We start from the raw sequence: 22,723 nt of genomic DNA on the forward strand, positions 1-22,723 counted from the left end.
CTGGTTCTGGATGAATGGTAAAATGCCAACAGAATTGCATGACACACGACTCCGTGGCTGAAAACTGGAAGCTGTGGGCTAAAGCCCATCAATGCGCCTTGTGGAAGGCTCCCTATAGGTGCTGCTTAGCAACACCAGTACTGGAGGAGCAGTATGAAATGCAGAAGTCGTCTGCATGCAGAGAAGGTGAGACTGACAGCCTGACAGCTGCTGCTAGACCGTTAATGGCCACTAAAAATAGAGACACACTCAATACAGAGCCCTGCAGGACTCCATTCTCCTGGATACGGGGGAGCTATGAGAGGCACCAGCTAGGCCACAGAAAATATGGAGCATCAGGAAGTGTTGGATAAAAATTGGGAGCGGGCCCCGGAGACCCCACTCATATAAAGTGGCAAGGATATGATGTCGCCAGGTTGTGTCATAAGCTTTCCATAAATAAAAAAAGATGGCAACCAGGTGTTGGCGCATGGGAAAGGCTGTTCAGATGGCAGACTCGAGGGACACAAGATTATCAGTGGTAGAGCAACCCTGGTGGAAAATGTCCTGGCATGGAGCCAATAGGTGCCATCACTCCACGAGCCAACACAACCGCCGACTTACCATACATTCTAACAGCTTACAAAGAACATTGATAAGGCTGATGGGCTGATAGCTATCCACATCAAGCAGGTTTTTACCAGGTTTGAGCACTAGAATGATGGTGCTCTCCCACCATTGCGATGGAAAGACACCATCGCACCAGATCTGGTTGAAGATGATGAGGTGATATCGCTTGTAGTCCAATGAGAGATGTTTAATCATCTGACTGTGGATTCAATCTGGCCCAGGACCTGTATCAGGGCAATGTGCAAGGGCACTGAGGAGCTCCCACACAGTAAATGGAGCGTTATAGGGTTCACTGTGATGTTCAGGGAATGAGGAGGCTTTCCCTTCCATCCACCGTTTGAGGGTGCGAAAGGTTGCGGGGTATTTTTTGGATGCAGTGGCTCAAGCATAGTGCTTAGCAAAGTGCTCGGCAATTGCGTTTGCGTCGGTACATAACACACCATTGATGTTAATGCCAGGGACACCTGTCGAGGCCTGGTACCCAAAAACACATCTGATCTTCGTCCAGACTTGGGAGGATGATGTATGGCACCCAATGGTCAAGGCGCACCTCTCCCAACACTACTGTTTCCGTCTTTTTATAAGCTGGCGAATGCGGGCACGGAGTCGTTTAAAAGCTATTAGGTGCTCCAGGGAAGGGTGCCACTTATGTCACTGTAGAGGCTGCCTACACTCTTTAATGGCCCCAGCAAGTTCTGGCGACCACCAAGGTACTGTCTTTTGCCGGGGGCACCCTAAGGAACAAGGGATCGCGTTTTCCATCACAGAAACCATCATCCTGGTGATTTGCTCGACCACCACATCGATGTTACCATATGGGGGAGAATCAACAATGACAGCAGGGGTGAAAGCTTTCCAGTCTGCCTTGTTTAAAGCCCATTTGGGTTGGCGTCCATGGGCACGATGTTGGGGGAGTGACAGGAAGATGGGAAAGTAGTCACTACCACACAAGTCATCGTGGGCTCTCCAGTGGGCAGATGGAAGAAGTGCTGGGCTGCAAAGTGATAAATCAGTGGCCGAGTAAGTACCATGAGCCACAGTGAAATGTATGGGGCCCCCCCCAGTATTTAAGAGGCAGAGGTCGAGTTGAAACAGTAAATTCTTGACCTCTCTACTTCGGCCAGTAAGCGTGGTGTCACCCCACAAGGGATTATGGGTGTTAAAATGTCCCAGAAGTGGAACAGGTTTATGGAGTTGATGAATCAGTGCAGCCAGTACATTCAGGATACAGCACCATCTGGAGCAAGATATATATTGCAGACGGTTATTTCCTCTGTTGTCTTTAATCTGGCAGCCACAGCTTCAAGAGGAGTTTGAAGGGGCACAGGTTCACTACATACTGAGTTCAGGACATAGACGCAATCTCCACCTGGCATTCTATTATATTCCCTGTGGTTCTTGTAATATCCCCTATGCCATGGAGGGCAGGGGACCACATTGCTGGGAACCAGGTTTCCTGGAGGGCAATGCGGAAAGCAGGTGTAAAGCTTAACAGTTGCCATAGCTCAGCCAGGTGGTGGAAAAAACAGCAGCAATTCCTCTGGAGGAAGGCATGAAGTGCAGAAGGAGGCAGGTTACACCTCAGGATCACCTGCTGCCATGGATTGAGTATTTGTATCCATTCCTATAGTGGATGAGGCATCAGTGAGATCCAGGTCCTCAGGGGACACTAAGATATCCACCTCACCCTCAAATGCAGAACTGGTAGGGAGTGGTTGTGTTGGGGCCACTGGAGCGCCCTGTTTCTTAGCAGACTTCTTCTTTGTTTACTTGCCCTTTCGCTTCTCTTTAGGGGCTTGCTAGGAGGACTTCTCCAAAGTAGCTTCAGGCACAGAGGAAGACCATGAAGCTCTTCGTCCAGCAACTTTTGGCTCCTTTAGCCCCTGGCGAGTGTCTACTGTGGCATTAGTGGAGACATTGGAGCCAGAGGAGGCTGTTGTTTCTCCGGCTGGGGGGAGGGGAGGGGTGGACAGATTTCCCCTGTGTTTAGGGGGCGGGGAGGGGGTGTGCTTGCTCTGAAAGTAGGTGCTTTGGGAGCAATGGAAGATTTGAGCAATGGAAGATTTGCCGCCTGCCACCAAGGGGGCAGATGTATTCTGGTGGCCTGGAGGGCCCACTGTTCATGGCATAGAGTGTGGTATTTCTGGCACTTGTGACGGCGATGTTGAAATAGCTGCAGCATATGTGGATGTCAACCGAAAGGGTGTAATCGTTCAAATTTACGTTTAGCCTCTTGGTAAGTCAACTGATAGAGTGTCTTGTACTCCATGATTTTCTGCTCCTTTTGGAGTACTGTGCAGTCTGTCAAGCAGGGTGAGTGGTGCTCTCCACAGTTGATACAAGTGGGAGGATGTGCACATGGAGTATCTGGATGCAGTGGACATCTGCAGTTTCGACATGTGGTGCTGGAAGTGCAGCAGGAAGACATGTGCCCGAATTTCCAGCACTTAAAGCACCACATAGGGGGAGGGACGTATGGTTTAATGTCACAGTGGTAGACCATCACCTTGACCTTTTCAGGCAATGAATAACCCTCAAAGGCCAAGATGAAGGCAACCCTGTAAATGCACTGGATGAAATGAACACCCAGCCATTCTAAATTGGTGTGGAGCTCATCGTCAGACTGCAAGAGGTGGTCACAATGGAAAATAATCCTCTGGACAATGTTGAGGCTTTTATGGGGAGTGACAGAAACAGGAATATCACCCAGCTGGTCACAAGCAAGTAATGCCCAGGATTGGGCTGGGGATGCTGTCTGAAACAAGGCTATGGTCTCCATCAATTCTGCTACAGACTAAATACTGAGGCAAATATGGCTCTCTTCTTTCTGTAGCCCTATGATCTTCCCAAGGTGTAGCGTGGGAGGGAAACAATTTTGGCTCATACCTGTCAGCATTGTATTCCATCTTGCCCTTCTTAGAGACTACTGGTGCCATTCGGTCAACAAAAGAGATAACTTCATCCACTTCACTGCGGGTCATCCACCCTGATGCCATCCACTCTGATCAGGGGCTCTCCCCATGTGCACCACCCAGCCACAGCAAAGGCCACCTGGCATGATGGCCGTTGGTGGTAGTCTGGACGCCCCATGAAGACGGGCATCTACTCCTTGACATATGTGGAAGTTTACAGCTCAGGCATCAGAATGCAATCCCCATGTTGTCAGAGGGCTACCACCATATGGGTACATGACAACCCCACCACAACTGAGTGGCTACCATGCTGAATATTGGGCACAGAGAAATTCAATACTGTCTTGGGGGCGAAAGAGAACAAGAAACAATGGAAGAAGATGGCATACCCCTGAGAGTGTCCTTGCCTAAATAGTTGAATTCAGGTGGAGATGCAAAGCCATGACGAGAAGAGATTCAGGAGATCAAATCTAAGGGCACTATGAATAACTCGTGGACCACATAAGGTGTCCTTCCCCATATGGCCTGCACTTCTGTAGGATTTGGAAAGTGGCATGTCAAACCATAAAATGGGACCTGAACTTATAGGACTGAAAAGTATGAGACTCCTTTTAGTTGCCTCTTATGACAGGCCGGAATACTGTGGGCCTATTCTAACCCCTGGACCCAGGGTGGGAGGGGGGGGGGGGGGAGACCTATGATGCCACCATCTCCAAGCCAGCTGGGTGACAGGGTTGGTTTTTGACGATGTTCAGGTGATGGCTCCCAATTGCATAGTATGCTCCCCCACTGCTGCCTCCAGTGTATTCTTTGGCATCCTACCTTCAACCATGGAGTAGTGTGCCAGCAGGGCTAGGTCCTGTGCCTTACACAGTAGAACACATGGAATTTAAATAAGTACCCTCTTTTTCATGCTCACCAGTTGCCAAGTACTCACCCCTGCCCATGTCAGCGGGCTAAGCATTACCCCAGCCTCCCCAATCTGCCGTGCTTCAGGTGAAGCAAGCTGTGTCAGCATTGTCATCTTCGGTGGTTGATTTCATTGCTGGAGGAGCTCATGCTCTCTCTGGAATTGAAACAGTGGTTACAACACAAACTGGGTCATTTTCAGCCCTATGTGGCCTATTCAGGGAGGAGAAATCTAGTATCCTTGCCAGTGGACACTGAGATGAATGCAAAGTAGCTGGCGTAGGTATCACAGCAGAATAATACAAAATGCTGTCATGGAGGGTGTGTACAGAGAATGGCATGGACAGATGCAGTGACCCCGGTGTTTACATGCTGCTGGCAATAGGCATCGCTGGGAAGTTCTAATGGTGATTTCAATACCCACAGCCATAGCTGTGCCTCATTGTCAGTTGGTCATGGTGGTTCCATGTTGTGTTTTCCTTTGTGCTCATTCTCTACATGGTGTTAGGACTCTCTGCTCCCCTGTAGATTAACTTACATGTTGAGATTCAGTACCTCATCTGGGCTTCAGCTCCCTGGCTTGTAGTTGAGCAATTGTTAGACAGCATAGTTGCATTTGTGCCAACAGTGATGGTTCCACGGTGTTGTCATACCCATACTGATACTAAAATAAGTAATCATCTTATTTTATTTTAACTTTTGAAAACACCAATGGAAAATTAAGAAAATAGATATTTATTTAAGGTAGACAAGAACAGGGCTGATAATTAGCACTCTACTGTGGGACATGTAGTTGTTAAAGAGATATTCAGAAAAGAGGAGATGCCAAAGTGAGAGAATAATAATATTATGCATACCAGTAACTGATATCACGTCTTTCTTATTTATATTAAGCTTTACTGATGGAAGTATTGTCTCTAATGAGTAAAATCTTTAGCAAAGTATTTGAGTACAGGAAATACAAAACTGGTATGGATGTCATGTAATGGAAATTAAATGTAAAGAGATAAATACGACCCAGGATTCAAAAAATAACTTTCACCTTTGGAAAAACCTAGGAATTTAAATAATTTAAAATTGAATGATGTTACCTTTCTCGACTCCCTGCTGCTTCAGAGAAACCTATTTTCCATGGAGGATCAAGTTCTCCATTCCCTTCATTATAGGGAGTGGAGGGAAGACTAGTTCTGTTGTGTCCAGACACATCAACAAGACTCATTGGCCTCTGAGTCCTAAAAAGGTATAAAACCTAGTTTGAATTTAAATATTTCATTCCACTAAATAAAATAAAAATATGTAATACTTGAAATATTTTTTTCTGTAGAATATAATGCATTATAAAATTAAGCTATGAGAAACCAACAGTGTTATTTTATAAATTAATATTTGTTTCTATTTTAAATATACAGTTTTAGTAATAAACAGTAGTGCTACTTGCTCTTATAATGAGAATTATATAATACAAAGAGCATTACTTTATTGTAAATCATTTTTAATTTTGTTATTGATGGAAGAGATCATACCTGTACACTTGAAACTGACGTGGATCTACGTAAAGCCTGGAATTACACGAGAGATCCAAAAACTGCAGCTGGTTTGGGACTAGTGTTGCTAGATTTATTCTGTCAAGTTGATTGTGTGCCAAATCCAAAACCTGAGGAAAGCACATTGTATGCTGTACAGCTCTGAACAAATAATTATATTATGAAAATATACATAATATAAGCACACAAAACCTACTTAATAAGCATTTCTGAATTATGAGCTCCTTCTTCTGACAGAAAAGAGGACAGGATACAAGGAAAAGATACATCTAAATTAGTGTGGGAAGTGGTTGAAGAGATTCCAAGAGTTCTATCAGATTTATTCTACTGTGGGTCCATATGGTAAAAATATTGTCACTGTATCTCATTCACACGTTTAAAGGACTGAAGGTCTATGGTTTCCAGTCAAGTTCTGTGATCTGTGGAAGGACCTACAGGCAGAGGGAGCCAGGTTTCCGTACATACCTCAGATATATTGCATGCTTGCCCTTTCGATGTGGAATAATTGTTGGTCAGTATGAAGCTGATTGAGGTGAGCAGGATTTATTTATTTACTGGTCTTCAGAATCATCCTTCTGCAAGTTATGCAGACAGTGACATAGAAAAAAGATTGTATTTGATATTTGACAAGCCATAGTGTGACGTGATGGTTGATGACATGATTCAATGTGATGAAATCCTATACATGGTGGAGAAAAATTGTGTCATGAAATTTTAACCCTGGACAGCTGATGCCAGTAGGAACCAAAATTACTAATGTTCTGTAGGTTGACAACGCACCATTTTTAAACTATGGAAACTTGGCGCCATGCACTCCAGTTGGCCATGGGATTGCCCTGTTGCTGTTCATCAGTTGACGGGCAGCACTATGGTTGTCAGTTCACACATACAAACGTTCCTCACCCCATCACTACCCTAACATGATAGGCACTTGTGTCAAATAGGTCTTGCTATTTGTCTCCACCTCACATCAGAGGCATTCACACATAAGCTTCGCTTCAGAGCACACACACGTCACTTGTAATTTAGTCATATAATAAGCATGGCAGTACAGTATTCATTCAAAGAACAATGAGATATGTTTATTGTTTATGGACTATCCGACAGTGATGCGCATGAAGCTCTATGATTGTATGAGGAATGATACCCATCAAGACACCACACCCACCCACAAATGTTTACAGCAATTCACCGGTGACTTGGTGAAAGAGGCGAAACAGGCTCATGGTGATGCTGGAAGACCTCGAAGATGGCGGGATGCTGTATTTGAAGAGACTGTTCTTAAGTGCTACGAGGAAGCACCTATGACAAGTACTCGAGCGGTTGGATACAACATGGGGGTCACTCATCGGTTTTTCTGGGAGGTTTTGAGGGATGATGGCCAGCATCCATTTAGTTTCCACCCTGTCCAAGACCTAAATCCTTTGGTGGACTATGAATACAGGCTAGGGGTTTGCCGGTGGTTTCTGCAACATGTTGCACGAGATCACGACTTCTCTGCCATTGTGTTGTTTAGCGAGAATTGCTCCTTCCATCGGGATGGCCTTTACAACACTTGAAACATTAATTACTGGGCAAGGAGAAATCCTCACATCATGTATATCCATGGACACCAGGAACGATTTTCGCTCAACATTTCAGCACGCATTGTGGGTGACCTTGTGATTGGGCTGGTCCATCTACCCCTCAATTTACTGGGGAAAATTACCTTCACATTTTGCAAGAAACTCTACCTGTCCTGTTGGAAGATATTCCCCTGGACATATGGCTATGCATGTCATAGCAGCATGATGGGGTGCCCACATATAAGCCATGCAGTGCATGGATATTTAAATGAACTCTTGGATGGCAGGGTAATTGGCAGAGGTGCTCATAGGACATGGCTCCTATGATCACCATACCTCACGCCACCGGACTTTATCCTGTGGGGATTCATCATGGTTCTAGTTCACTCATCCGGACACGAGGAGGAATTAGTGGATCGTATTCAACATGCTGCCAATGACATCAGGGCAATGCCAGGACCGAGACTCGAACTCGGGACCTTTGCCTTTCACGGGCAAGTGCTCTACTGACTGAGCTCGAGTCTCGGTCTGGCACACAGTTTTAATCTGCCAGGAAGTTTCATATCAGCGCACACTCCGCTGTAGAGTGAAAATTTCATTCTAGAAACAACCCCCACGCTGTGGCTAAGCCATGTCTCCGCAATATCCTTCCTTTCAGGAGTGCTAGTTCTGTAAGGTTTGCAGGAGAGCTTCTGTAAAGTTTGGAAGGTCGGAGACGAGGTACTGGCAGAATTAAAGCTGTGAGGATGGGGCGTGAGTCGTGCTTGGGTAGCTCAGTGGTAGAGCACTTGCCCGCGAAAGGCAAAGGTCCCGAGTTCGAGTCTTGGTCCGGCACACAGTTTTAACCTCTTTGAAATGTTTATACCACTTGTAAACTCTTGTCTTATTCATAGTAGTTTTGCCAAAAGCCACAGCTGCATTTTATTCCATATTTCAAGCAAAATTTAAAGCAAACTTTTTGATCCATCTTTTTCAAAAGTAAAAGTATACCAGGCACTCAAAAAGCATGTATAACCTTTTCGACCCTTAATACTAAAATAAATATTCAAAACAGCTGAAATGCAAACATATATCAGGAACGTGTGTACCAACAAGATAAAAAAGAAAAAAAAAGAAAATTTGATGTTTGAAGCTGACAAAATCAAAAAATTCCACTGGTTTTTGATTACACTAACTATATGTTACAGATAGATTTTACATAAGTAGTCTGCATGAAGAAGAAGTCATTGGTTTGGCATCAGGTGGGTGCCGACTGAGGTAATGTTCAGTACCAGACAGACCATGCGTGTGGAGAATGTTGCAGGGTGTATACGTGGACAAGGAAAAAAAATTCCTGGATTTTTCCCGGATTTCCCGGTTAAAAATACACTTTCTCCCTGGTGACAGTATATTTTCCCTGATCAATCCTTTGAATGGTTATGGTTTTATACACGGACATACAATTCCCCGGCACTTTAGAAAACAAAACTCAGAGGAAGACATGTTTTGGAAATAACTTTGATGTGCAGCAACATGTACGCTGCGTATTTTCGTATTACGACAGCACACGTTGGAATTCCACCAAACACCGCATATTACTTTCCGAATAATTGAAATCGAGATTTCAATGTGCTTTTGTAAGCTGTTCGTAGCTCATGTCACGTGATCTCGCCAGCCGATGACAGCGGATATTCAGAGAATAGGACACGTGATGTAGTCAGCCAACAGCAACATCACTGTTAAGTAGCACGTACACACAAACAGGGAAAGTTAATAGTTTAAATTAATATAAATAGCGTTGCTACAAGAAAAGAAAAGCTTTCACATATAATATTGGTCTCAAGCTGCAAGAGAAGCTAAGCTTTCGCATATACTGTTGATCTTTTTTGCGCATGCTACTTTAAGATACATCACACAAATGTGCCAGTAAAATTTTTAATAATGACATAAATGTCTGATCTTCAGGGTTCAAAATTCCTCTAAATGGCTCGTATCAAAGAGTTGAATTTCAAATGAGAGTCTGTGATTTAATAAATTCGTTATACATTCTTGCACATAGTTCAACTTATGTAAAAGGATATTTACTTTGAAAGTAACACTTTTCAAACCACCATTCGCAATATTTTCCCGCGTCCTGTTAGAAATAGGTTCGTTTCAGCAGTTGCCAGAGAGCGCAGGTAACAGGCGACACCGCGCTTGAGTAGCTATCATGACGTAGGAATCCCATATGTACGTACGTGTAAAACATTGAAAGATCACACATTATGTCATAAAAGAAACAAGACATCAGAAGGTACTGCAAGAGCATCGGAATTTCGTGAACCATATTAAAATGTGCACATTTAAAGTGCATACTTAAAGTGCACATTCGTATGTCCAGATTCCCAATGAAATAGACCTCGACCTGATATTAAGCTTTTCAGTGTGGTTTTCGGGATGTAAATTTTCTTGGAGCACCAGTACTGTATTATATCATGTTTGGGTCTTTATGATGGCATAATGCCACACATACTAGAAAATGAAAACGTGCACTTGAAATGTAGCGAACAGTTGAAACTAGCCAGTACTGTGGAATTAAACTTTTCGTTTCAAATACATTGACTGCCTCTGCGGAAAAGGTTAACAAAAGCCTAATTTCTTTAGCAAACAGACAAGAATAACTTCATTGTTTTGCAAGGCGATTAATTCTTGACTGTCAGGAAGGTGGAAATAAAATAAAATCTGAAACTAATGACATATTTCAGCCTTCCGTAATTATGTGAATGTGTTTTAATTCACTTGATAGCCCCCGGCCACAGATATCCATTTTGTTTTCATTCGACGTGAGAGTAAACGAAGGGGAAACAGCAAAATCACTAACTGTAAACATGGGTCACGTGGAGACTACGCACTATAGCCCAGACTGCTCTGCGCATCAGTCCCGGATCTATGACATTTGCGAACCAGGTCAATATTTAAAAAACATCGAAAAGATCAAAATATGTCCATCTTGTAGCGCACATCTTTCTGAAAAGTCTGAAACATAAACCATATGTATTCCAGGAAATGTAAGACATATAATTTGGTCTTAAGTATGCCAAAGTGCAGTGCCACGCCTCTTCATAAAGCATTTTTCTACCGCACATCCAAACTACACTCCTGGAAATGGAAAACAGAACACATTGACACCGGTGTGTCAGACCCACCATACTTGCTCCGGACACTGCGAGAGGGCTGTACAAGCAATGATCACACGCACGGCACAGCGGACACACCAGGAACCGCGGTGTTGGCCGTCGAATGGCGCTAGCTGTGCAGCATTTGTGCACCGCCGCCGTCAGTGTCAGCCAGTTTGCCGTGGCATATGGAGCTCCATCGCAGTCTTTAACACTGGTAGCATGCCGCGACAGCGTGGACGTGAACCGTATGTGCAGTTGACGGACTTTGAGCGAGGGCGTATAGTGGGCATGCGGGAGGCCGGGTGGACGTACCGCCGAATTGCTCAACACGTGGGGCGTGAGGTCTCCACAGTACATCGATGTTGTCGCCAGTGGTCGGCGGAAGGTGCACGTGCCCGTCGACCTGGGACCGGACCGCAGCGACGCACGGATGCACGCCAAGACCGTAGGATCCTACGCAGTGCTGTAGGGGACCGCACCGCCACTTCCCAGCAAATTAGGGACACTGTTGCTCCTGGGGTATCGGCGAGGACCATTCGCAACCGTCTCCATGAAGCTGGGCTATGGTCCCGCACACCGTTAGGCCGTCTTCCGCTCACGCCCCAACATCGTGCAGCCCGCCTCCAGTGGTGTCGCGACAGGCATGAATGGAGGGACGAATGGAGACGTGTCGTCTTCAGCGATGAGAGTCGCTTCTGCCTTGGTGCCAATGATGGTCGTACACCACTGGTGATCGTCGAGGGGACACTGAATAGTGCACGGTACATCCAAACCGTCATCGAACCCATCGTTCTACCATTCCTAGACCGGCAAGGGAACTTGCTGTTCCAACAGGACAATGCACGTCCGCATGTATCCCGTGCCACCCAACGTGCTCTAGAAGGTGTAAGTCAACTACCCTGGCCAGCAAGATCTCCGGATCTGTCCCCCATGGAACATGTTTGGGACTGGATGAAGCGTCGTCTCACGCGTTCTGCACGTCCAGCACGAACGCTGGTCCAACTGAGGCGCCAGGTGGAAATGGCATGGCAAGCCATTCCACAGGACTACATCCAGCATCTCTACGATCGTCTCCATGGGAGAATAGCAGCCTGCATTGCTGCGAAAGGTGGATATACACTGTACTAGTGCCGACATTGTGCATGCTCTGTTGCCTGTGTCTATGTGCCTGTGGTTCTGTCAGTGTGATCATGTGATGTATCTGACCCCAGGAATGTGTCAATAAAGTTTCCCCTTCCTGGGACAATGAATTCACGGTGTTCTTATTTCAATTTCCAGGAGTGTATATTCAGGAGAGTGGAAATTGAAATGTCCTGTGGTGCCTCTCCTGCTCCCAGTCGGCCAGTATGACAGCCTGCCCCTCTTTAAAAAAGTCTCACAATTAATAGCGGATGGGATTATTTGTACTCGAGAGAACAAGAACTCTACAGAAAATCTTAATTCTTTATTGCCTAATAGCTAATAATTTGCTGTTTTGTGTGACATAAAATTAAATGTAGGATATATGAAACCAATACTGACAAGAGATAAGCAAGAAATTACACATTTCTTCAAACCTTAGCTCCTAGCATTTTTTTCTCTCTAATCTTGCTACAGCTTTACATGACGTGCTTTCCTTTCTGCGAAAGAATCGATTACCTCATCAAAGTTCGTCAAACGTTTTGCTACATGAAAAATCTAAATGTCGTTATCTAATACTGAAAAAGCTGTTAATACAAATAATACCCAACAGGTATCTCAATCTGATTACGTCTATTTTGTCACTGTTTGCTAGATAAAACAAAATAGGCCTTTCTAATATGGCAGCAATTTTGTAACATACCAAATAAACGAGACTGTTTTGGCACAAATGGCCATTTTTATAACACGACAGAATATAATCCAATATGTACCAATATCAAATGCCTATTAGGCCTACTACAAGCAAAAAGCCTTATGTTAGGAATTAGTTTCACATTTCATTCATATGCACCAGCTTCTCAAGTATGAGATCGGAAAGTAGTATTACGAAATTTTTATATAAATTGGGAATCGTCTTATTCTTCCACAATTTGTGTGATGTCCCCGTTTCTTCTCTTTCCTCGTTCTAACAAACAATCTTGTCATCACCAATTCTGTAGCTATTGCTGCCACTGTCAAAATTTGTTCGCCGATTAACGTCACTAATCCTGCCAGAATCACAGGTTTAGTTATCCCGTGATTATTTTCCGGTTAGGCATAATACGTGTTCGAACAACACGTTTTCCGCGTTACTTCCAGAATATAACTTACGCGGCTGCTAGCCAGGGACTGTACAACTGGTCCTTACTAGTGTAACGATCTGGCCAAAAATTTTCTGTCAAAATTTCGTTTTCTTGGATACACCGAGAAGATAATATGTAATCTTTCTCACCTGTTATTCCTGTCAGTCGTTTATTTCCACTCTGGTAGTCTGAATCTATGGATTTCGCTAGTAATTAAAGCAACGCTGATCATTCGCAAACCAATCAACCACATAATCAGGATGCGATTGGCATTCATCCGTTCGGCTTTACTCCCTCAGCTCGTATAGCCCCGTCCCCATTTGTCTGTGTCTAGATGCGACGAGGATTCTCCTGACAGAGACATCATGCATACTATGCATGCATTCAAAAGTCAACTTATGATTCATTCAGAAATCAACTTAAAATGTGTTCAAAAACCAACTTGGAAGCGTTTCAAAATGATATGAATAATTGATAGGCAAATGTGCACTGGATTCTAGGTGCTTTGTGAAACAAGTTGGTTTCCTCAAGAATATGAATTTGGCGTCCCCTTTCCCCGGTAGCATCTAGCTGCTTACTGTGACTGCTTGCATGTCCCGGCGGAGGTTCGAGTCCTTCCTCGGGCATGTGTGTGTGTGTGTTTGTCCTTAGGATAATTTAGGTTAAATAGTGTGTAAGCTTAGGGACTGATGACCTTAGCAGTTAAGTCCCATAAGATTTCACACACATTTGAACATATTTTTTGAACTGCTTGCACAGCCAACAGCCACATTCCTGTTGCCAGAAGTGAGAGAATCTACTACTCAAACGTGACTCAACTGCACAAGCGCGTGAGCCCACATGTAACTGGCTAAAACAAACCGAATGTAAACAGTTGCGACTTCATGCTCATTGGAGGCAATTTGTTGTTATGAAGCACTGCATATTCTTCCTAAAGCCTTTGACACATTTTCAATTGGCAGACGCTTGCATGAGCACTGTGTGTCATTGTTGTATTTGACGCATTTCCTTTGCAATTTAAGTTATTTTCTTTTTTTTTCTCTCATTTATGTTTTATTGTTGAAATATTATTCTGCAGTAGCAGGATACAGTAATATCCTTTGTTAGAGTATCAGTTCTTACCAGTCAAAAATACAATAATTTAACTGAAAACTAAAACAATGAAAAATTCCCAGAATTCTAAAAATATCCCGGGTCTTTCCCGGTTTTCTCCCGGATGAAAAAATTCCCGGTTTTTCCCAGATCTCCCAGTTGTCCCGGGTCGTATACACCCTGTTGTTGATGTAATAGTAGGTGACTACAATGGTGGTTTGCAAGGTGTGTGCTGGAAGTGATGCAAGCACAGATTTCTGATGATCCAGGAAATGATGGACATTATTAACAAAGGAAAGAAATTTTTGATAAACACATTGTAGATGTTGGTTCACTATGTTTAATGGATAGTCTGTAGCTAACAACCACGGCATGGCTGGTGTGACTGGGTGTTTGTGAACATATGGAAGAATCTAGAAGGTGGGAGTGCTCGGTTTGCATGCATTAATAAGACATTACCTCAGTCACCACCCACCTGACGCCAAACCAGTAACTTCTTCTTCATGCAGACTACTTATGTAAAATCTATCTGTAAGATATAGTTAGTGTAATCAAAAAGTAGTGGAATTTTTTTGATTTTGCCAGCTTTAAACATCCAATTTTCTTTTTTTTTATCTTGTTGGTGCACATGTACCTGATATGTGTTTGCATTTCAGCTGTTTTTAATATTTATTTTATTATTGAGAGTCGAGAAGATTATACATGTTTTTTGAGTGTCTGGTATACTTTTACTTTTGAAAAAGATGGATCAAAAAGTTTGCATTAAATTTTGCCTTCAGTTCATGAATGAATCCTTGAAAGAGGGTTGAGATTTTAAAAGAGATTTTAGACCAGTTAAAACCAGAGGGTAAGAACCTCATGGCTGGAGCTGTAGGCACAGTTGTTAGAAAGCTGCTGCAGTTCCTCCTCTATGTACTTCTGTCAGTCAGGTACCACAGTAGTGGACGACTTGTGCACTGGAAATATACTAATTGAGTCATCAGTTTTGAGGAAATGGAGAGACTGGGGCAGAGCTGTGGACATATTAATATCATGCTATAAGAACCCGAGAAAGGATGGTGAAGCAATGCTGGACATAAAAGAACTTATGGAATGGTTATAAAGAGTGCTCTTTTGGGAAGGGTGGTGAATAAAACAGGGATCATAGATCAAATTATTCAAGGCATTAGATGTGCTATTCAAAAGATTTTGAGATTTGTTAATGAAATGACACTTCAATTAGATGTAGCAGAGAAAGGACTGTAGGTATTTAACTAATACTGCATGATTAAATTTATGACTGTGGCTGAATGTAAGTCATGTGGACAATACTGATAATTCAAGAGAGATGTGAAGCTTGAGGTAGTGTTTTGTGGCTGGTTCCTGGAGTGATGGGTAGCTGCTGGTCTAGGAGGCAGGAAAATTCTTGGATGTTAAGAACCTGAACGGGAAATTACATATTATATATCCTTTTGTATATCTGCACTCAATGGTTTTTATGTTATGTACAGTATCAGAAACTCTGAGATGTACACGTAAAAAGTCTGATTTTCCTATTTTCACTCATTTCATAGTATTCTGTCACAACTCTTCACTGAAGGAGAAAGTGTTGATTTCAGTATCCAGATAATAAATGTGGTAGAAATGATGATGTGCTGGTACTGAAATCATTGACAACTGGTTTCAATGATTACTGCTTCACATCTACTAATAAACTTCCAAATACATATCATTATATTTACTTCAGTAGACACTCTTTGTAACACTCATAAAAAGGATTTTCAAAAATACAACCCCACTGGAAGCTACAGAAATCATGTCACTAAAAATTGACAGTCCTTCTGATCATGACAGTGAGTCCACCAGAGTATTAAAATCAGATCGTGTCTCGACAGGACCACTTTTGGGCTATATGAGACCCATGTGGGCAGTAGGTACATGCATCTATAAAAATGGAAATAAGCAAATGATCTCTAATTACAGGTACATTTCAGTCCTCCCGATGTTTTCAGATGCTATAGTATATTACTGACTCATTTTTCACAGCATATTGTGTTACCTGTCTCTGTTACAGATCAAGTCTTGTCAGAGCTAAACAATAAAATTTATCCTATTGTCATATTTTGTGACCTTGTTTAAGTTGTGATAGTGGTGACCACTAAATTCTACTTGAAAAACTAAAATGTTATGACACTGATGGCACCCCTCTTGCATTGATGGAGTCTTAATATCCTCACAGAAAGTGAAGAGTTATATTGACAGTCTGTGCCTGAGGGAGAAAATTAAACTCTGAGGAGGAGGGGGGGGGGGGGCATAAAAAGTATTAGCCGATGAAATTCAGCATTGGATCCATTCCTATTCCTACACTACTTAAATGCCCTTACTGTTCAAGAGTCTAAAATCATGCAATCGGACACAGTCCGTACCTGAGCAGGACTACACCTGCTTCACAGTCAACAAGTTAAGCATAAATCTCACAAAGACTTTTAGTGTGCAGTTTTAAACTAATTGCAGTGATCTGCTGGTATTAGAAATAGGTGTTATGGTGAAACAGTAAATTAAAAAGTGTGGGTAAAATCTGATGGGCTCCAGTGATATCAAAACCTAGAATAGAGTTGACACATAGATAAACTAATCAAGAAGCATAATTTGCACTTAAGAGTATCTATCATTGTAGTGACTAAACGAACAAGGCACACATACATTCTCTACTCTCTTATGAAGAGGATTATGGGACAATGGAGTAAAGATTCAAAAAAAGTGAGCATTAAGAATACTGTGCAAAGTAGATAGCCAAACATCTTGCAGAAGTCTCTTTACAGATCTTTGAATTAGCATCCTGACTTTCCAGTGTATTTACTCCTTAAGGGGAATTAGTTTCTAATCACAAAAATCAGTTCCAGCTGAACTGTGATTTAGATCACCACAATAAGTAGGGCCACAGAAAAAGTAATTTCCACACTGACTTAATCTTCTTCTCTAGGGTTCAGAGTAGCGTTTTCTGTGATGCAAAAGTGTTCAGCAAGCTCCTAGTTTACATATGACACAACACTGAGAAAGCTTATAAATTCAAAAGATACCTATCTGGCAATTTCTACCAATTACCTACTTATTTATGTTAAAAAAGATTGAAGATTCTGTTTGCTGTATGGCAACGGGTAATGCAGACCTTCATTCTTACAACAATGAGAGAACCATTCTTCTCTATCAATGTGACCATAGCAGTAAGAGATAAATAGCAGCTCAGGGTGTGTAAATAATTTAAGAATGCAGAGTCTTGTAATGGTAAGTTCAATAAAATATTCTCAGATTTCCATTGGTGTTCATTGATTAAAATGCCATAAGCTTTTGCTCACGTATTTCTTGCTATTGCCCAATAGGATAACTGTTGATGGGCTTTTGGTACTCCTTACATACTTCAGCTCCTGGCTGTGGCATCAACATTTCCCACAGTATCAACAACTATGGAAATACATTGTCTCTGTGTTCATTATTCTTGCTTCAACCTCACATCTGCTGGATCCCATGTTGTGGGCCATCATCTCTATTAAGGATGATTTCTGTGATTTTTATTTAAAGAGCTTCTGTAATTGCACAGTCCCAAAAGCCATTAGTGCAAAAAAATAGTTCAAATGGCTCTGAGCACTATGGGACTTAACTTCTGCGGTCATCAGTCCCCTAGAATGTAGAACTACTTAAATCCAACTAACCTAAGAACATCACACACATCCATGCCTGAGGCAGGATTCGAACCTGCGACCGTAGTGATCGCGCAGTTCCAGACTGTAGCACCTAGAACCACTTGGCCACCCCGGCCGGTGCCATTAGTGCAAGCCATGTTAAAGGGTCATCACACTTCACCTGGTGACTCTATTCAGAGCAAGCTCAGCCACAGAAAATTTTTCAGGGTAGTAGGTAATACCATCTGTCATGCTGCTTCTTTGCATTGTTCCATAGTGTGCATTGTTGTTCTGTCATCTTTCTGCCATTCTGTGGCTCTGTGTTAGGTAAGTCATCTAATGAGACCATTAAAAGATGAGATAGGTCTCAGAATGCCTGATGTTTACAAAATACCCTGTGAGTGCAGGCAGTCTTATGCCAGACTAACAGTGCACAATGTGAACCAGTGCAGAAAGGAGCATGAAAAGTTCTATTACTTCTCAACTCCAAAAAGACTGGCAGGAGCTAAGCATGCCCAGGAAAGCAATCAGTGACCTAGTTTGATTATACATCAGTTGTTCCTTTGGGACAGTGTAATTAAAGAAAACATTCACATAAAAATCACAGTCAACACCCATAAAAGAGATGGTAGCCTAAAGATCAGTTTGGCATGATCCAGTGATAACAAAGATGAAGTGGGCCCACCAAATGTTGAGGAAACCTACATTCATATAAGATGATACTGTGGGCACACAGCTGGCAGCCAGAGTATGTAAGGGTGTACCAGCAGTCTATCAGCAATAATTCCACTTTGACAATGGGCAAGAAGCACTTCGTCAAAATCTCTTGGCATTTTAACCACTTGGCATGGCTAGAGTTTACCAATAGCTAATTAATAATGTAATTTTTAACAACTGTTTCACTTTGTGTGTTCCTTTATTAATGTAGTTTTTAACAGCTGTTTCACTTCGCGTCTACCTTAACTGGCCGCACACCCTAATGAGTCTTTTTGACGATAGTAGGTACGGTGTACAATTGATGAATGACTTGATAGAAAGGACACTTTATTACATTATGATATACAGCAATGACTGATGGTATTCAGACTGAATGTATAAAAATGTTAGTCTGTAGTAGGTACAATAATGAAGCACAGTAGGCAGAAAAAGCATTTTGATACATCAGATTAATTTTTTAAAATTTCTCTTTCAATGGTTTGAAATTTCCATCTCCTAAGACCTGAAACTAAAAAATTAAAAAAAAAGATATTTATGAAGTGAATAGGATATTGGATTACATAATCATATGAGAAAAAGAGGGGCTCATATAAATCTTTTAGCTGCTGGATATCTCAATTGCAGTTTGCATACCACCTACTCCCAGGAAAGTCTTTGAGTTTAGGATAAGCTACAAGATGAAATTTGGTGATTAGAGACTGTACATCAGAATATTGAACAACTCCTGATAAAGTTTAGAAGGTAGGAAAAGAGGCATTGGCAAAAGTAAAGGTGTGAGACCCTTACATCAGCCTTGGAGAGCTTAGTTAGTAGAGCACTTGTGCACAAAATAGGCAAAGGTCCGAGGTTTGAGTCCTAGTCCAGCACACAGTGTTTATCTGCCAGGAATATTCAACTTTTGAATAGTTTCTACAGTGCAGATTCATCTGTGGCTGCACATTGCACAGCAGCCAAAGACATCGTCATTCCAATGACAAAGTTGCTAATTACAAACCAGTAGAAGGATTCTAGAGTATCACACAGAGGGAGCAGATTGTTTCCAAAGAGCACAATAACTGGTCCTTTACAACAAAGAACAGAAAGAACATCATATTGCCCACAGTTTTGTAATTTACAGACCTTTTATGCAATGAGAACATCCATTGTTTTTACTCTAAACATGTTATTTGTTCTGTTGCAAGGTCATTGCACAGTCAAAGAAAGTGTTCCCTTCACATTTATAAGGCACCTATTCCACTTCAGTGATCTTTTTGCTGCTACTATGAGATGTTTGGCCATTCACTTTGTGACATTTTACGACTGTTCAACAAGTTGTGATCTGTTGCAAATACAAATACCAAATCAAAGCGTGAGAAATGATAGTGAAAGTACAATTCCTTAAATGGTACAATGTTTAAATGTGTGTGAATTCCTAAGGGACCAAACTGCTAAGGTCATTGGTCCCTAGGCTTACATAATACTTAAACTAACTTATGCTAAGAACAATACACACATCCGTGCCCGAGGGAGGACTCAAACCTCCAGTGAGAGGGGCCACGCAGTCCGTGACATGGCTCCTCAAACCATGAAGCCACTCCACGCAGCAAATGGTGCAATGATACTGAGATTAGTTAGCATGTGATTCATCCTATTGTGATGTTTGTCCCTGTTGGTATTGTTTCACTTACTTAGTGCCCATGTGAACGATATGTAATTTATGTGCACTTTCACTGGCCAGTGAATGTCAATAAATATCATAGCTTCAGTGCCTCCAAACTGTGTTACATTATGAAGTGAGATCCCAGTGGTACCTATCATATTGGGTGCTTCCTGCTCTGGGAACTAGCATCAGTTTCTTAACTTCCAACATAACTTATTGTTCTAAAAAGTAATATTAAAAAAGGCATAGAGCATAATTGTGCACAACAATTACATATACAAAGTATGGAAGTAAAACATATACCATTATTAAACATTATTGAAAGTGAAGCAATAATATATCCAGATTAAAGTGAACAGCTGTGTGTTATTCATCTAAACCTAAAACAGATAACAATACTCTAAACAGATTCACTGACAGGATATACACGCCACCTTTTTATGAATGCAACTGGAACTTCAGTGTTTTAGAAAATTAATTGCTAGGTTATTTAGTTTTCCTTCTCTCTTTACTGTGATTTGCTCACAGTTCACTGTTTTGTCTATCAAGCGAATGACAATATGCCTGCTTGTAAACTGCAGATATACAGTCACCATTTTCTTCAACCAGTATGCCTATGGAATATTTCCATTTAAAAGCTGAAGTTTTATGTTTGTTATAAAATGCTTGGAGTACAGTGACATACCTTCAATGAGCTCATCTTTGCAAAGCAGGGGCTTGTATATAATCTATTAGAGTGAACTCTTAAAACTCTTAAATGTTCTAGCTGAGTGATGTTGTCTGGCAGGTACTGCAACTTATTGCCTGAGAGAATCAGTTCCTCCAAGTCTTTCCACACAGATATACAGCTAAAAAAGAGTAGAAAACAGCAATCTTTAGTAACAGTTTTTTCCAGCAGCAATAAGCTAATTTCAATATAAATGCTTGATCTAAAATGTAACATTACCTTTCAGGGAGTCGGGTCAGACAATTGTAAGCTGCATGAAGTATTCGTAAATTTATGAACTTGGCAATAATTTCAAGTGAACTGTCAGTAAGGCAGTTAGCAGTGAGATAAAGTTTCTCCATCTCGTAAACTTGATTGTCAGAAAGCTTTAGAGCAGACGGAAGTTCACATAACCTGTTGTTGGATATGTTTAATACCCTCAGTCTGCAAGAAGAAAGCATAATTAATATGTACAAGAAAAAGTTTCCTTTGATAAAGTATAGAGGAGACTTGAAATTGTGCTGCCCTCTGAAAAGCTGTAAAGAGAAAATTTGTTACAACTGAACACATGAGTGGAGAGGAACACGAAGAAATTTTGTTTACACAGGCACTTACAGAAATATAATAGAGCATGTGTATCATTTAATTAAGCATTAAATGAGAATTTCTTTCATTCTTAAATAGCTCATATCACTAAATTCTGAAATGTGGTGAAATGAATGTTAATACTTAAAATGATTATTTTGTAAACACAATTCAGCATTCATTAGAATTAATGTTTTTAACATCTGGCAAAAACTTCTAAACAGAGGAATTCAAACTCAATTCAGATCACATTACAGCATTATCATTGCTTCATAACTCTTTAACACGTATGCATATATTTTTCATTCAAATACATCATGCAAACAAACATGAAATAATTTGAAACTTTACCTAGATAAGGCCATAAAGAAATTTGAAGGCAGCATAGCAATGCTGTTGCTCTGAAGAAAGAGCTCCTGCAATTGGAGATGTCCAATAACACTGGGCAGTGAAGACAGTTGATTGTAACTCAGCTGCAGTGTCTGTAGACTTGTGAGGTCACTGCAGAACATATGCTCAGGCAATGAGTGCAGTTTGTTATGGCTTGCAAACAGAGCCCGCAGCTTGTTACAGCCTGGTATCCAGTTTGGCAACATCTCCAGCTCATTACTATTTAAGGAAAAAATTAAATTATTTAATTTTTAATTAACATATAAATCTGAGCTATGTTCACAGATTAAAGCTTAAAATGTTAATTGAACATAATTATACAGAACCAAAAGAATGTTCATGCTACCTGTATCATACGAAATTTAGAATGGTATTTATTAAGCTGATGCAAATGGCAGATAAAAATGTTTGGTTCCAGATATGCAGCTACAATACTTTAACTGTGGAAAATATGGAGTAAATTTTCTTCTTTTTTTGGAATTATTTTGATTTTATATTGTCTTAGGAAGGTTCTGGTAGAATGCCTTTTTATGGAATGCGTTGACGATGAGGTTGTCTTGAAGGAATAAAATTATGTATAATTTCCTTCACACTCAAAACTTTGTTTCAGAGGATTTTATTGAGCTAAATAATGTTTGTTGTTTTAGAAGTGACTGTTGATAGAAATTTTAGCAATAAGAAGCATAACTACTATGGCTATACTTGCTGAGTAGCAATAACTGAAATGAATAAAGGGAAGTAGACAAATAGAAAATGACTTGATGTCTTTTTTGCCCTGTTTGTGTACATATTTAAAAAACTCTTGTGGTGGATGGTGAGACCTGCGAAATTAAAGTTCAAATGAGAAATGATAATAGCGAGCTCAAATGCAGTGGTGTTGGTTAGGGAAACATCGTGGAGTAAAGAGATATCAGTGTAGATTCTAGGACACTGATGACAGCAGAATGGGAATAGTGAGCCCTTGAAATTACAAATATGGTGCCAGAATTAATAAACATTTAATTTAATAACAATTT

At 41.4% G+C, this 22,723-nt stretch overlaps 1 protein-coding gene across 1 annotated transcript in view; it reads right to left on the bottom strand.

Annotated features, from left to right (window-relative positions):
* The window catches only part of LOC126156710 (protein phosphatase PHLPP-like protein), a 384,170-nt gene that overhangs the window by 41,566 nt on the left and 319,881 nt on the right, over nt 1-22,723 (bottom strand). The window contains exons 9-13 of the mRNA XM_049916328.1: nt 21,669-21,926; nt 20,973-21,176; nt 20,712-20,874; nt 5,954-6,084; nt 5,522-5,662 (exon numbers count right to left, since the gene is read on the bottom strand). Coding sequence (XP_049772285.1) covers nt 5,522-5,662; nt 5,954-6,084; nt 20,712-20,874; nt 20,973-21,176; nt 21,669-21,926 — 897 coding nt within the window. The remainder of the gene's footprint in view (nt 1-5,521; nt 5,663-5,953; nt 6,085-20,711; nt 20,875-20,972; nt 21,177-21,668; nt 21,927-22,723) is intronic.

This window comes from Schistocerca cancellata, chromosome 2, assembly GCF_023864275.1.
Source record: "Schistocerca cancellata isolate TAMUIC-IGC-003103 chromosome 2, iqSchCanc2.1, whole genome shotgun sequence".
NCBI lineage: Eukaryota > Metazoa > Arthropoda > Insecta > Orthoptera > Acrididae > Schistocerca > Schistocerca cancellata.